A 16,348-nucleotide genomic window follows, 5' to 3' on the forward strand; every position below is an offset into this window, starting at 1 on the left:
TTTTTAGTTGAGTCATCAAGCAAAGAGTTAGAATTATTGTTTAAAGGTGATCAACTTTTCTACTTAGCAAATTTTAAATAATAAGAAATAATAAAATCTATTTTTAAAATATTAAGTGAACTTAAATAATAAATTGAGTCTACTTTTGACATATGAATATATGGAAAAATACAAATCTAGAGTGTTCAAATGAGATGAAGAGTTTTTCTTAGATTTATGCTTTTAAACCTAATTTGTATCAATTTCTAGAAGATGCTCATGTTATCATTTTATCTAATGGAAGGGTTGGAGTCAATTAAACAAAGAAACAACTATTTTGATTTGTAAAAGTGTGAGGATACCAACAAATAGTGACTTATGTGACTTGGTTTTTTTTCCATTTTTTATCTATCAAAAGAATAAACTTTATGTAGCTAGAAAATAAATCATACAAAGAGGAAGAGAAAGATAGAAATCCTAAGAGAAGAAGAGAGATACAAAGTGGGAGAGAAAAAGAAGAAAAATATCCCCACCCCCCTTCTATTTCTCCATCCCCCCTATCGCTATCACGGTCTTCATTTCTCACTCTTGTGCCTCCCTTTTTCTCCTTATATATAGACATCTACCTCTTGCTATATCCTTCTATATATAAATCTTTCTATCTATTCATCCCCCCCTCTTTCATTGTATCCCTCTTCCTATCTCCATTTCACTGCTTCCATCTCTATCTATTTGTATATATCTATCTTCCTCTCTATCTCCATATCATATGCACAAACACTCCATGTTTCTCCCTCCCCATCTCTATAGATCTATTTCTACATCCTCGCCCCTCTATATATCTCTCCCTTTGTCTTTATTACTTATCTTTATCACATTCTTTCTCTCACACTTATGCACCCTCTATCTTTATATCTCTCCCTTCCCATCAATATATATAGAGGGGGGGAGAGATCTCTCTCTCTCTCTCTCTCTCTCTCTCTCTCTCTCTCTCTCTCTCTCTCTCTCTCTCTCTCTCTCTCTCTCTCTCTCTCTCTCTCCCCCCCCCTCCCCTCTATCTATACCTATCTATCTCTCTTTATCTTCCCATATAATCTTTATATCTCCTTCTTTCTATCTCCATTGAGCTCTATCTCCCCTGTTTCTCTCTCCATCTCTCTATATCTACATCTATTTATTTGTCTTTATATTCATCTCTTTGCCTCTCTCCCTCTCTCCCTTTATCTCCCTGCCTCTTTATCTCCCTCCTCTCTATCTATAACTATCTATCTCTCTTTATCTTCCCATATATCTTTATCTCTCTATCTCCCCTGTTTCTCTTTCCATCTCCCTATATCCACTTCTATAATTTGTTTATCTTTATATCTCCCTATATGCACTTCTATTTATTTATCTTTCTATTCATCTCTTTGTCTCCGCCCCTCTCCCCTCTCTTTATTAATGTGTTGTGTACCTATTGCACACCAAGGTGCAATTGCTAGTTAATAATACAATCACTCTTTTCTATAGTGAGAGATAAAATGAAGGTTTATATAAGTCATCGATGTGGATTGTATGTGTTGTTGTCAGTGAAAAATCAAAAAAATAACTTAATTCAACTAGCCATCATTCATATTTTACTTATTTTGTTTTTCTTTTGAAACTAAATGGTGTGGCAATTTATTGGCCTCATTAGACTCTTCAAAATCATTCTACCTATGATGTCATTTTGTGTCAAAACAAAAAGTCAATTTTTCATTTGTGAAAATAAAATTGAATCCCTGTTAGAAACTTTTTTATTTCACAATTCATGTGATATAACTATAAAGGAAAATAAAGTTTCCTTCACATTAGCATATATGAACTAAATATAAATCAATTTAAATCAATTGAACAAGTTAAGATCAATAATATAGAAAATTATAAATATTATTTTAAGAAAGTAATTGGGGATGATGATAATATTTAGATTGACAAAATTCAAGAATGAAGGCTGTGGGATTAAAAAATTTATTTCTATATTTATTTTGAATTATTTATTAGTCTTTTTTGTTCTTTGGGATTAAGTTTAATAGTGTAGGTAACATCCTCTAGGTTCCAAAATCTAAAAGATGTTTTTACATGACAAGTCTTATACCAATTCAATAATCTAGCTCATGAGGCTACATGATACAAATTATAAAGTATACACATCTATTTATATCTGCAAGGTAAAGTGACATGTCAACCTTTGAGAACTATATCTGTGTCTTTTTTGGGTATCTTTTGTTGTTCTCCAAATATCCATGTTCTCAATTTATGCAAAAAAGAATGATTTTTGCCTTCTCAATGACATGTTAAACCCTTCCTTGTAGTGGGTTGGCATAGTGAATGTTTTACTTTTGAAGAAATAAACACATTCTATAGATGCAAACAATTCATTTTTGTTTGTAAATATAATTTCTTAATTTTTTTATGATTTCATCTTGACTTATAGTACTTATTTAATCTAGTTATGTTTAGGAAATTTTATCTTTAACTTTAATTCACTTCCAATCATCCTAATATTAATCAGTTCCCTTTTTCATCCATGCAAATGGTCTAGCTTTTTAATCAAGGAGTCTATTCCCATAAAGTTTTAGGATAGTACGAAACCATAAGAACATATTTTTCACAATGAAAAGAAGTAAAGATCAACAAGAGGTGTGATGTAGCTAAAATCCTTACCAATGTATATAAGGTCTAAGTAGTATTTTTATAACATAGAGAATAGAAATTGTATGCAGCGGAATTGGGATGATAACTATTGTAAAACCAAATAAAGATCCAACCACATAAAGCCCTAGTTCTATAATTAAAAACCATCATACACCAATGAAAAACTTAAAACATTCAAAATATCAAAAACATGAAATATTATACCATTCACATACTTAGTAGGGTTTGATCTTCATTGTTTCCTATCTCCATTGATCTTGCTTGATATGGTTGCTTTCAGATTTTGTATTGTGCACAAGAGCTTAGCAAAGAACGAATTGTGGTTTCATAGATACTTGAGTGATTAATCGCATGAAAGTTAATTAAACACATTAATTAGGATTCACATTAGGATTATGAAAGGGTGAAGGAATCCTATTATATAAAGAACACCTTAGAAATGGAGGGATGGGATTAAGAGGTGAAAAGAAAAATGGTCAGCTAAGAAAAAAGGGTGGGTATAGAAAATGATAAATATGAATGGGGTGGTTAAAGACAAATTAAGAGATAAATAATGACAAGTGTCATGGAGGGAAAAAGATAATGGATTAATTAAATAAATAAAGATCTATTTAATTAATAGAAGAAGTGAGACCAATTAAATAAATAAAATATTTATTTAATTACGCTAAGACAATTTTAGGTGTCTACATTTTGCCCCTCTTTGAGACAATGCAACTTGTCAGGTTATTTCAAAAAAGATAAGATAGCCCAATACAAATTTTTCCCTAGTATAAGAGAGGTATACCCCCTTAAGAGATTGGGTGAAAATTTTCAAAAATTACTGCACACAATCTCTTGAAAAGAAAAACGCTAGAAAAAGGCTAACCAAGATGAAGAAGGAGATGAAATAAAGGCAAAATAGGCCATCGTTGTGATAAACAGGAATGGAAAATTGGTTAAGCCATCGCATTAATGAAATCTAACAAGTTCCCTAGTAGGATAGATTGCAAGATATATATTGGATAATTCATTAGATTGATGAAATCTGGTGAGTGCCCTAGTAGGATAGATTGCAAAGTAGATATTGGATAAGCCATTGGATTGATGAAACTTGGTGAGTACCCTAGCAAGATACGTTGCAAAGTAGACTGCTCAAGTTGATGAAGCCACAAGATAGGGAAAAAAGATGATAAAGCTTAATGTAAGATGATAAAGTTGATAGAGTTGATGTTGATGTGGTTGCATTTTCTTGTAGTTTAATCTCAAGTAGGGGTTTCATCACCAGGGATAGGGGGCTAGACTATCATTAGGAGATCAGATTCCACCAAGGCCTAGTGGCTTTGAGGGAGGCAGTTCATCATAGCCTTCTTGAGTCCATGTTGTGTCGATTTTTTGTATGATATAGACACTTGGGATAGTTGTAGTCATTTGATTTTTTTGACATCATTGTATCATGACAAAATATTTTTTGATATAGATATGAGATGATCTATTTCGGTGGTGACTATATGCTTATGATGTTATGTGATGAATGTGTGATTATGCTTATGATATGTGACTATATGCCTTGTGATGTTTATGAGATGCATTTTATTTATGATGATGTAGTTATTCTATGCGATAATGATATATGATGGATGCAATATAATTTTCTATATGCTTACAATGATGTAATGTTCCTATAATGATGATAATGTTTATTCTACATGATACTTTGTATGATCTATTATGCAGATGTGATGTACTAAAATGATTTTATATGCTTATGTGATGCATAACGATGGAATGTTGTCATTTATGATGCAATTATTCTATGCTATAATGATCTGTAATGGATCCATGTATGACCACTATGCTTATATGATGTGCTAACAATAGGGGTGTGTAGGATGTGATCTTATTATATGCATGCATATGATGTGATTATATGCAAACTAACGCACGGATATGCAAGATGGATGTGGCATGTTTTTTATCCATCAAAATATGTATGATGCATACTAACATATGATTATGTAGATGATCGCTATATGAAACGAAAATAATTTTTGTGTGTCATTATACTCAATTGTATGACTCTAGATTACATGGTCTCAAGGAAGCATAATGAATCACACATGGGAAAGGGGAATGGAAGGTAGAAGATATGGAGGTGAAATGATCTTCCTGTCCTATTATCATCATTGAGCTTATTATGGAAAATGTATTGTGACCATCCAAATATAGGTTAAACCTAGATAGTGATTGTATCATTTGCATGGAAATCAGGCAGTCGCAAACAAGGAATGGCCCAATTCACACTAGACTCACAATGTCCTCATATCCTTGGATGAGCCATAGTATTTACTAAGAGACAATCCACAAACAACAAATAGGTGAGCATACCCCATCCTCCCCTTTCTATTCAAAGACAACTTGGAGATAAAATCTCTAGTCAAAAACATCACAAAAAAGCTAAAAGGCATGTCACCACAAAAGATCAAATCAAAAAAAAAAAAATGAAAGACTTCACACCAACAAAAACTAAAATCCTCAAGTTATAAGTGTATCTTGCCACATATGTTGACATGTTTGACTTGGTCATTATGTTGTTATCCTAATAAAGGACAAATGATGCTAAAAAATCTTGTTGTTGTCAAAGTTCGCCTAAAGATTGATTTGTTGAAAGCTCACTATTGCTTGTGTCTCATCCAAAACTGACTAATTCCATGAAACCTAATACTTCATTGCCGAGAAGAGAAAAAAAATTATGGCTTGAAGCTAGAGATAATTTTGATTGTAAACTATGACCTCAAAACATTTTAAGTTGTTATTGGAGACTAGGGTTCATTATTTTCTTCTATAAAGGATTATTTGAAATGGTGCCCTAAGACACCATTTAATAACTACAAGTATAAAAAGGGATACCTATGGTTCTCTCAACATTTTACTATGATTCCCATTTTAAACTAGAGATGGTTATTGAAATCCTTTTTGAGCAGTTAATAGTGTAGGGTTCAATCTATCTTATTCATTGTTTCAGAGTTGAAACTTGCTCATTTTTGCTAGTGTATTCTTTTCCAAGGCCTACTAGTTTGTTATAGATTAACCAATATTAGAATCAAGGATCCTCAATGCTCATTTCCATGTCATAGGTGTTAGAAATATTGTCATTGATGTCAAGAGTTAAAATTTATCAGTGATGTCAAAGAAATTGTTGTCAAGAGATTGCTTGATAAAGATATTTTTTATGAAGAAATTATTGGGCCAAAACCCACTAAACATACATCTCAAGGTATTCATTGAAACCACAATTGGGGCTGAGTACATTTGTAATAAGGATCAAAATAATTAGAACTAACTATAAATAATTTGTATAGATCAACCTGTGAGGCCATCATGATCCTAAAAGAACCTCTTATTGGAGCTCCTTATTAGTTGAGTGTCTTGCAAAGTATGTAACAGATATAGAGATCAAGAGTGGTAGGGATATTGAGCAACAAGTCTCAGAGAGCCCCATGAGATGTCTCTGATGATTAACTTCCTTATACATACTAGCCCACTTAATATTGATATATGCTGATGGAATTCCTTAGAATTTTATTAAAAATGCAGCGATTGAAGTTTGCAATATACAATGACTAGTCAATGAGAAAGTGATTAAGTATTATAAAGGCATGTTTTATATGATATCTATGTTTGGCCCATCATGATTTGGGTTCTAAGGAAAAAGTATATATATGGATGTCTTGATTACCCAAGTTGAGAAGAAGTAATTACATACTGACTGACTCCTTCAATAATAAATAGGAAATATATTCATACAACAATTATGCTTAAAATATAATGGATATCAACAATTCTAATATGGTTGATTCTCCAAGGTAGCTGACTTCCTTGCTAGTCCACAAACTACACAACCATGATGTCAGTTAGATTCTTGACAAAGTTGATTACATAAGAAACATGAGAAATGTTGACTAACGTTCAAATGGAGCGATTTCATTCATGATTTAGAAGATGGAGATATATCTAAAGTAGCAATTACAATGAACATGAACAACAACATTGGGAGCAGCAATTAGTAAAGGCAGAAGAATGCTTTAAAATCAATTCTTTATTTAAATCAAGAAATATGGTGGTCCACTACATTAATATGTTTATGTTAATAAATATTAATATGTGGTTAATATGTTTATATATTAAGGTAGCAATTCTTTTTTAATGTGCAAGCAAATTCTTAAAGAGTAGCATAGGACATTAAGGGAGCACTAGAAAGACAATGATAAAGATAACACTTAAAATGCAATGATTATTATTAAATTGCTTATATTAACTACAAACAATAAATTTAGTGATTCAAAGAAAAGAAAGTAAAACAAAGCCAAAATAAGAATAACACTCAACTTAGTAATTTTCCTAATACTCAAGCTACATTGGCTTGGATTCATGACTTCTTAAAACCCTTTGAGTCTAACTCATTCTCATGGCATATGGTTTCACCAGAATACTGGTATAGATTTTTTACAAAATATACTTTAACATTTGGCATGTTTTCAATGTGGAAATTATTTTCAACATATAAAAGAATAGGATTTCTACTATATTTTCTAGAAAATCAATTAATTCTAATTTATCACTTTATATTAAATCATTAATTCATTTGATTGTGCTTTATGCAAATTTGGGTGCTTAATTTATTAGTGTCAAAGTCTCTTCAAATCTTGGCTCTAATCGAGACCACTCTCCACCTTGTGGGTGTTGTTAATGACATAGATAATTTACTTATGATGAATATGATGCGCATTCTCATTCTCCTTAGCCTTCTATAAGAATAAATATTGACAAATCTTAGGGAGGATGGTCTCATCCCACTCGCCACTACTTTTCTTCTCCCTAGGCTCCTAGCAATGGGTTGGATAGCTAGCTAAACACTCCTAATATATTGTATATTCATAACACTCAACTTCTTACCGAATAAAGGAAAGATTATGATGATAATGATGATTGAGAGCCTCACATTGACACTCTAGACCCCAGTGTACACTAGTTGATCAAAACCCCTCTCATCCTTCTTGTATATCAGCTTGTTCTGTATATGGTCTATTTCTATGTTGTTTTCAGAAGTTCCCATCGGTTGAATTTTAGACCCGTGTGATTTCTTCCATCCTCTTCAATATGTAAATATTATTCTATAAATAATTACAGAGACTCTTATTCATCTATATATATCGATGAAATGATATAGCGTAACAACAGCTGTTTTATGCAAGTTCTTCTAAGCGCTTTCATTTACTATTCTTTTGTTTCTTCCAAGCGATTTGTCACGCAAACGACCTCCACTCATTTTCTGCCTATTTAATTTCCCGCCTACCCCCACCGACTCCATGCTTATGACGTTGAGCATTTTGACTGCCGCACGACCCACAGAGCTCCTCCCTCCTTCCCTTCCTCTCTCTCTCACACACAGGCAACCCAGATTTCATGGCGTCTACTTCCTCCACAGGTCGTCAATCGGAAATTATAAATGTTTTTTCTGAAATTGCACCACCATCTGCATCTACATCAGTTTCTGCTACTTCCTCAAGACCATCACAAAAACGGTCGTGGGATGTATTCCTTAATCATCGTGGACCTGATGTCAAACACACTCTGGCTAGAGCTATCTACCATGCCCTCCATGCCACGGGTCTCAGGGTTTTTCTTGATTCTGAGGAGACTCGGTTGGGGGACTTCTTGCCTACAGCACTCGAACAAGCAATGCGTAGTGCTTCCCTTCATGTGGCAATTTTCTCTCCTACCTATGCAGAATCGCCATGGTGTCTTGCCGAGCTTTCCTTTATGCTCAAATCTGGCGCAACTATTGTTCCTGTTTTCTACCATGTTCAGCCTTCCGATTTGCGATGGGTGACCCAAGGGAAAGGAGTATATACCGAAGCCTTCTTAAAGCATCAAGAAAACGGTAGATACAGCTTGGAAAAGATCGACGAGTGGAAGAGGGCACTCCACAGTGTCTCATTTTTTAAGGGCGAAATCATCGATAATATTGAGTAAGCAATACATAATCTATTTCATGTACACATTTTTCTTGCCTTCCCTTACATGCATTTTTTTGTCTTTTCTACATGTATTTACCTTCGACATAATCACCACTGTTTAGTGAGGTTTCGTCTAATTTTTAAAAACCATATTTCACTTATGTCCAGTGAGGAGCAAATGATGTTGAAGACTATTGTGAATCATATATTGAAAGTTATGCAAATAGTACCATTAGAGGTAGCAAAGCATCCTGTGGGTCTTCAAGAACTAGTAGAAGACTTTGAAATGATTGCAAATAAATGTGCAGAAATTCAATCCGGAGTTCAAATTGTAGGAGTTTGGGGTATGGGTGGTTCTGGAAAAACTACTCTGGCAAAGGAATTATATAATCAGAAATATTTATCTGTAGAAAAGTTCAGCTTCATTTTCGATATTAGAGATGCTGCAGCTAAAAATGAATTATATAAAAAACAGATAGAACTCCTCCGGGACATTGGTTTCCAAGGTGAAGTATTTGAAAATATAGAAAAAGGCAAGAGCATTCTTTCAAATCATTTAAAATCTAATCGGGTGCTCATCATTCTAGATGATGTGGATCATATAGATCAACTCGATGCTCTGTTGCCCACAAAGAATAACCTCGGATTGGGGAGTTTAATCATTGTCACAACAAGGGAGAAGGATGTCCTCCGATGTTGGGGTATTTCTTCCATTTATAAAATGAAAGCAATGAATTTGTCAAATGCTAAGCAGCTTTTTTGCTGGCATGCGTTTTTGCAACCCTTTCCACGGTTGGGGTTTGAGAAACTTGTTGAAATGTTCTCGAGTTTCTGTAATGGACTACCTTTATCTTTGAAGGTACTTGGAGGCCAACTTTATGGCTGCTCTGACAAAGATGTATGGAGGGATCTACTGAATAAGATCTCTAAAATATTGCCTTTAGATATAAAAACTTGCCTAAGAGTGAGCTATGAAGCTTTAGATGTTCAAGAGAAACAGATATTCTTAGACATAGCTTGTTTTCTTATTGGAAAAGACAACAGAAGCGCCATTGCAGTATGGGAGGAATCGGGCTGGAATGGTCTATATGGTTGGAATAGACTTGTAAATAAGTGTTTTGTTGACTTAGATGATGCCAATCGCATAACAATGCACGATCACTTGAGAGATTTAGGAAGAGAAATAGCAAATACTCAGTCACCCTTCCGTCTATGGTCCCCAGATCAGATTACGGGCATTCAGAAATTACTAGAGGTGAATCTAATACTTTATTTTCTGTAATCTTACAATTGCATGGAAATTTCTTTTGTTTTTCTCTATAGCTCCCTCTTCTAATCTTTGTCGCTTTTGTATTACTGTGATCAGGAAAGAGTCCAGATTCGAGGAATGATATTGATTGCAGAAACCAATGATGCTCTCAAATTTCCTAGTTCCCTGTTCGATGTGAGCACAGGGCTTTCAAGGTTTCGGTGGTGGCACCGAAGACCTCTTTTCCGCCTTGGATTAAAGATTTTAGTCGTAAGAGAAAAGTGTCTGAATAAATACACCTATAAATTATCAAAGGAACTGGCTTGGTTTAGCTGTGCTAAATTTGATGATAAATATCTTCCATCAGGGCTACCATTAAGAAATCTAAGAGTTTTAGAGCTTGAGAACTCTGACAACTTAAAAGAATTGTGGAAGAATGGCGCTGAGGTAAGTATCTTGGCTTTAAGGCTATTTTAAATTCTTTATTGTAGATCACTACAATTGTGCTGTCGTTTCCCATATTAAAAACACGAAAATTGATGCAGGCTCCGGTGCAGCTACGAGAGTTGAGCATTTGTGGCTGCCGGAGATTCCAAACATTTCCAAAATCACTAGGACTACTGCAGCATTTGAGAAAGATAGTTGTGGATCATAGCGTCAAACTGAGGAGTCTGCCTGACGAGTTTTGCCTTCTGAAATCACTAGAGCACTTGCAGCTAAGTAATTGTGACATGCTGTCATCACTGCCTAACAATTTCGGTGATTTGACAGACCTACAGCATTTAGATTTGTCCTCTTGCATGTTGACGAAGGTGCCGATTTCATTTAAGCAGCTGAGGCTTCTGCAGCATCTCAGTATAGATCGCTGTTATAAGCTCACCTTAGAGTCAGACATCCTGGAATACATAACAAAGCTTGAGTATTTGAATTTGTCAATGCTTCCAGAATTGAAATGTTTGCCTCACAACATCACAAATCAGGTCTCTTTGAGAGAGCTCTACATTAAAGATACCGGAATAAGGGTGCTCCCATCTAACATTGGTCAACTCAGAAAGTTGAGAGTAATAAAGATAGGGTCATGTAAGATTCAATTTCTACCAGAGTCTATGGGGCGTTTGAATCTTTTAGAGCGTTTGGAATTACAGGGTTTGAAAGTGCAATATTTACCAAATTCACTCACACAACTGATTAATCTGCATATTATTAAAATATCCAATTGCCCAATCAATGTAATTCCTTTTGGGCGGAAGTTGTTTTCTTCATCATTTTGCAAGCTGAAGCAAATAAATTTAGCCTGGACAAGAGTTTCAAAGGTTTTCATTTCCACAGAGTGTTGTCCTAACCTTCTAACACTAAAGCTTACACATAGCGAGCAATTAAGGAAGGTCCAGACTCTGCCAACAGCACTGAAGTTCATAGAGGTGGAATGCTGTAAAATACTCAGAAACATAAAGGGTATTGCTGGTTTGTCAAACCTGCAAACACTGAAGATAGAAGACTGTCCAGAGCTAGAAGCGATTCCAGGTTTGTCAAAATTAACATCTCTAAGAAAACTTGAGTTGAAAGAGTGCCACAAACTTTCAAAGATAGGAAGGTTACCGCACTGCAGATTATTGGAGGCACTATTGATAAGTGAGTGTCCAGAGTTACATTCCCTACCAAGTTTTGCAGGCTTGGTTTTTCTCAGAGTATTTGAATTGAAAGGTCGTAACAATGTAGAGAAGATAGAAGGTTTACAACACTGCAAATCATTGGAGATGCTGGTGGTAGAATATAGCTGCTGCGAGGTGCCGGTAATGGAAAGTAATTTAGAGCATGCGCAAAAATTAAAGCTCGTGTAACTAGTGGTAAAGAAGAGATCAGCCATTGAACCTTTCATTACGACAATACAGGTAATACTTTTATTCTAGAAATATAAAATTCCAGTCATGTTCATCTTGTCATTTATATTTTATACATTGTTTTTCTTTCTGGGCAGAAATGGCCAGCAGATATAATTATATGTACAGCGGCAGGCCCTGATGCGAGGCCAATTTTAAATTTGTTGGCCTTTCCCAATCTGTCTGTCGTTCGGTCATTTGGTAAGTCCAAATATGCAGCGGTAGGCAATCTTTCTACTGACAGCTCTCTTCTGCTATGTTTGCTTATAAACTGTAGCTTTCCTCGCATGTCCCTCCGTGTAGTTGTGAATTGTCACGAGGAGTCTGTAATATGGTTGGACGAGGGCAAAGCTATAGTGATAGCTTTGTTTACACAACATTCAAGATCCCTCGATTCTCTGTATTTTAACATAAGACGAGAGGTCCAATCCGACAGGGAAGATATTGAAGATAATGAAAGAAATGGAGTCACGGAAGTGGAGAAAGGATTTCTTTTGAGCGGGGAAGAAAATAGCAGCGTGGAGGCTTTCCAACGCTTATTTGCGCTTCTAGGAAAATGATGGTCAACTGTACTCACAGTAAACTCTGCTGTTGTTGATCATAATCAACTGTACTCACGGTAAAATCTGCTGTTGTTGGTTATAATCAACTGTACTCACAGTAAACTCTGCTGTTGTTGATCATAATCAACTGTACTCACGGTAAAATCTGCTGTTGTTGGTTATAATCAACTGTACTCACAGTAAAATCTGTTATTGTTGATTATAAGTTTCAGAAGGATAATGCTTTTTATAATGTGGTAATTGATTTAGGTTTATGGAACTTTCATTATTCATGAAATTTTTGCATCAAGTTATTTATTTTTTTGGATTTGTTTGTGTAGATTTATTATTATTGTAATGTATGTTTGTTGCTTATGTATTTAGTTCATATGTTGGAACGATTAGTAGTGGAGGATAAATCTGTGTAATTTTTTGCTGGGTTCTGGATTCTTTATGTTTTGTAAATATTTCTGTGTAAAATTAAAAAAAAATTCTTTTTAGAAAAAAAGTCTTCATTCTTAATAATTGTATTTTATTTATGTATTGTTCAAAAAATTATAATATTGTAATGATTATTTATGTTGATATATTTAATTGAGTGAAACGATATATTATACTATTTTGTAGTATTTTATTAAAGCGTGAAAGGCCATGTTTTTCAAACAAGTAAATATATGGTTCTCAGATAATTATTGGGACAACAAGTATACTCTAATGTGATAAAAATAATATATTTAGAAAATAAGAGGGGTTAAAATTTATTCAAACAAGAAGAAATACAAAGGGCATCAACCAGTCCTAACAAGTTCCACTAACTGATCTAACTACTGTGACAAACCCAGGGGTAATTGACCCTTATCCACAATATTCCAGTTTTGCATTTGATTAGAAGCCTATTTGGCTAAACAATTTGCTACTCCATTCCACTCCCTAGGGATATGTGAGAAAGTAACAAAATCCAAAGACGCACACAAATTAAGAATTTAGTTAACAACCAAAACTAATTGCCAACTAACATGATGAGAAGGTTGAGTAGATTAGAGTGTTGTCAATTCATGTTGTCCAAAAGTCATAATATGTTTAATTTTGTTCCAATTTCCAACTTACTAATTCAACCAATTAATTAATAAATTTTCTCATATTTTGATTGAATTTGTAATTGTGCACTTTTATTATTTTGGATAAATAAATTTATTAAGTAGCATTTTTAAGGGTAGAAGTATGGGCATATACCATTTTGAGTTTATATATGATAGATATTGTTGTAATATTTAATTCAATTAACTATGTATAGATTGATATATTTTTAGGTTTTTTATTATTTTGGATTACATCATGATGTTTATGGATTGGACTATATGAAACAAGTTGTAGTGTAAAATTACATGTTTAACTTTATACCATTCATGTCACAAAAGATATTTTTTAATGAATAAGATGTTTGTTACTTTTTAAGAAATTGAAGCTCCTACAACATCTCATACATATAGCTATTATAAGTGTTAAGAGTAAATTAATTATCTATTGACATAAACAAGACACTTACACCATTCACCACCTATCTTCATCGATGCATAATAAATTCCTACCAAACTTCTGCAATGTGTATCCTATAAAGTTGTCATATATGTTTCTATAAATTGAAAATGAAAGAAGATGTCTATGTGCTCCAAACAATAGTTTTAAGCTTGTGTTTATTTCACTATGATTGTATGTTTCTTCTCATGCTAACATAGCTATGGGGGTAGATTGGTGACTGATAATCTACAAGAAAAATCCTTGAGGTATTGAGTGCTTCATTTGGTGTGACTAAATGATGTTTTCTTCTACTTTCACTTCAAGCTATGTACTATGATTTTTGCAAGAGTGATAAGTGGGTTCCAACATGATTCAAGCTTTAGCTACAATACTAGACTATCTCAAGCCTCCGATGGTGACATAGAACAAATTCCCATAGCCAATATTCTTACACATGCTAATGATTGAGTTGTAGTTTATGTGGATTAGCTACAAGTTGTATAATGTTAATTGTAGGCTATAAACACTAATGTTATGTGATCAATGACCTATGACTTGTATGGGTTGTGATTTTTGGTGAACTATTATTTTCTTTACTCTACTACTAGTAATGTTGTTGCAAATAAATTCCATGGTAGATCTAGCCAGAGTTGTATTTCCTTGAAAGAACCTAAATCCTATTGGTGATATTTTTGTTGAAAAATGATTGTCATGAGCCCTCCTACAAGAACCTACCTATTAGTAGCCATTTGTTAAAGATATTCCTTGGATCTTCATCCATTCTCTCTCCTTTGAGGTCACAATAGTAGATTTTTTTTTTCTAGTGAAGTTAATATTTGGTTGGTATCAAAGCTTGAAGGCCCTAAGTATTAAGTGAGTTAGACATTTTTTGGGTGTTGAAGTTTTCATTAAGTTGAAGACATGGTTGGAGAAGGCAATAAAAGCTCATAGAAACCACCAACATATAATTGGCAAGGCAACTATATCTAATCAAAGAAGATGAAGATCATTATAGTTGCAAATAACTTATGGGAACTAGTTATCAATGGGCGCATAGATGTGACTGATGTAGATTATTTTGTAGCCCTCACAAATAATCATGAGACCCAGCTAAAGGAAACAAGAAGGAAACAATGCTAAGACATTAAGTTTGATAGACGTAGCTTTGACAGAGGCAATCTTTCCAAGAATATTAGTAGCTAACTATGGAAAGAAGGCTTGGAAAATCCTCCAAAGAAGTTATGAGGGGACTAATAAAATTATATTTGTGAAACTCCATGTGATTTAAAGATATTTTGAGACTCTCCAAATGAAGGATAGTGAGTCAATATCAAATTTCCAAACAAGATTCTCTAATTTGATAAACTGGCTAAGGACAAATAGAGAAGCAATGGAAGAGCATAAGATTGTGGAGAAGATCCTTAGAAATGCACCCTTTGAATTTGATGCAATAGTGATCGCCATTGAATAGAAAAAGGGTCTCTCAACATTGACAATTGATGAACAAATAAACTCAATAAATAACATCAATAAACTCATTCCAATAAAAAAATAATCCAACCTATTTAATGCAATCAAGCTCCATGGGTAAACTTGTCAATGAAGAACATACATATCTAGGAACTCTCACTGCATGGTAATGCAAATCTAAAAATAACTAGGGTGTATCAAGTCTACCAATAGTATCATATAGAATATGTTAAAAAATATCATGTAGTACCAATAAACATCCACAATGATATGTGAAGCCTTCAAACAAAATTGTTGCCAAAACATCTCTCACATCATGTCTCCGAAGCTCTCTCAAGTTATTCATACCTAGCAATGGAAACAGATAATAATAACCTCCATGTAATCACCAAAGGAAAACGTGACAACACATGATCACAAAATAATGATCACAATAGCTCCAATCAAACATCAAAACCAATTTCATATGAATTCAAACATCAAAGAAGATAAATAAGACCAAAGAGAGAAACACTATAATAAACACTTGCAGAATGTCCCTCTACATACACCTCTGAATGCAAATTGTATTAAGTATGGTATTATTAACAACAACCGAAAAGATCATATAGTGATGGAAATATTCCTATTTGATTATTATGTATGCATTTGGTTTCCTTTGACATGATTATATGATGATTATGCCTTGGATTGCATGTATAATGATGATGTTTTATTTATGCCTATGCTTATGTTATCATGTTATGAAGATGATAATGTGATGATTACTTACATATGCAATTGCAAATGATGAATGATGTTGTGAATGCAATTTTAAGATGTAATGATGGTGCTATTAAATGAATGATTAAATGAATGATTATGGATGCAATGACATGATGCTATAATGAATTATTAATGATGAAAAATGCAACTAAATGAAAGGGTATGATGAAAATTAAGGGAAATATTTTAAATGCAATGCATCTAAATGAATGAACATGCAACCTAGATGAATGATCACGATTGAATGAACATGTTTGTTGATACTAAGTG

General features: G+C 33.7%; 1 protein-coding gene across 1 annotated transcript; it reads left to right on the forward strand.

Annotated features, from left to right (window-relative positions):
- Positions 1-7,903: 7,903 nt before the first annotated feature.
- LOC131064480 (disease resistance protein RPV1) lies at positions 7,904-12,566 on the forward strand. Its single transcript, XM_057998640.2, has 5 exons — positions 7,904-8,666; positions 8,823-9,909; positions 10,021-10,350; positions 10,449-11,795; positions 11,882-12,566. Exons 1-4 carry the CDS (start codon positions 8,101-8,103, stop codon positions 11,742-11,744), a joined length of 3,279 nt encoding a protein of 1,092 aa, XP_057854623.2. The 5' UTR covers positions 7,904-8,100; the 3' UTR covers positions 11,745-11,795; positions 11,882-12,566.
- Positions 12,567-16,348: the final 3,782 nt, after the last annotated feature.

The sequence above is a fragment of the Cryptomeria japonica genome, chromosome 7 (assembly GCF_030272615.1).
Source record: "Cryptomeria japonica chromosome 7, Sugi_1.0, whole genome shotgun sequence".
NCBI classification, from domain to species: Eukaryota; Viridiplantae; Streptophyta; class Pinopsida; order Cupressales; family Cupressaceae; genus Cryptomeria; species Cryptomeria japonica.